The sequence below is a fragment of the Atta cephalotes genome (assembly GCF_000143395.1).
Source record: "Atta cephalotes unplaced genomic scaffold scaffold00018, whole genome shotgun sequence".
NCBI classification, from domain to species: Eukaryota; Metazoa; Arthropoda; class Insecta; order Hymenoptera; family Formicidae; genus Atta; species Atta cephalotes.
The window spans coordinates 1,474,492-1,475,458 of NW_012130082.1; the positions used below are offsets into that span (position 1 = coordinate 1,474,492).

The following is a 967-nucleotide window of genomic DNA, read 5'->3' on the forward strand; positions in this document are numbered from 1 at the left end:
CGCGGTTTCAAAAAAAATCAGCGATTTTTGTATGCGATCTACGTTACAATGTCGAGTTTTACTGGACCACACGATAAGGGAGTTGCGCGGTAGAGGGGACAGTGCGTATAGTTTGCGTGCCAATCTTTGGCCACGAAGTGCATTCGGAACTGAAGAATACGTACAGGTGAACTCGCGGCGGTTCGCGGTCGACTCGTCTTTACAGCCGGACACCGCATCGGTGCGCTCACACGAATACCATCGTAATCGACTATTCCATCGATCGTCAGTGCGCAGAGCGGACAAAGGAAACGTAATCGGTGATCGATTCGGGTGTTATCAGGTGCGAAGGGGATGGAGATGCGCCCCGTTCTCGTGGCGATCTGCCTCCTCCTCGTCACCCCCATCACTGGCTCTTTCTGGTAAGTGACAATTTTTCTCTGTGATCTTTCCTTGTTTTGCTATGAAAATGCATTGTTAAATTTTGACAAGATTTACATTGGATTTATGTGAAGTTATAATAGCGAAATCTACAGTGGATAGAATTATGATTATGGCACAAAAAAAACGTAAGGCAGTAACTGAATAAGCCAATCGCAATAGAAACGTAAGGAATTAACGTAAGCAGCAGCAAATCCAAAATGTTGATTTAAGTTATTTTTTTCGCCATAGCATTTAATAATAAATAAAGTTTTTATTTACTATCTTTTTAATTACTCTTTTACTTAACAAAATAATTGCCGTAATAATAAATAAATAAATAAATATACATATGTAAATTGCATTTTTATATGTGCGTGTGAGAGAGAGAGAGAGAGAGAGAGAGAGAGAGAGAGAGAGAGAGAGAGAGAGAGTAGTAGTGTAGTAGTTAGTTAGTTACGTTACGTTACGTTAGTTAAGTTAAGTTATTAATTAACTTAAATTAAATTAAATTAATTAATTAATTAATTATTACTTATTATTATAGTAGTAATAATTAATTAATTTA

General features: G+C 37.1%; 1 protein-coding gene across 1 annotated transcript in view; it reads left to right on the top strand.

The window, feature by feature from the left end:
• Positions 1 to 333: 333 nt before the first annotated feature.
• LOC105618731 (protein Wnt-6-like) overlaps positions 334 to 967 on the top strand; it is a 39,833-nt gene continuing 39,199 nt past the window's right edge. Inside the window, exon 1 of the mRNA XM_012200261.1 lies at positions 334 to 401. Within this exon, the coding sequence (XP_012055651.1) occupies positions 334 to 401 (68 nt within the window). The remainder of the gene's footprint in view (positions 402 to 967) is intronic.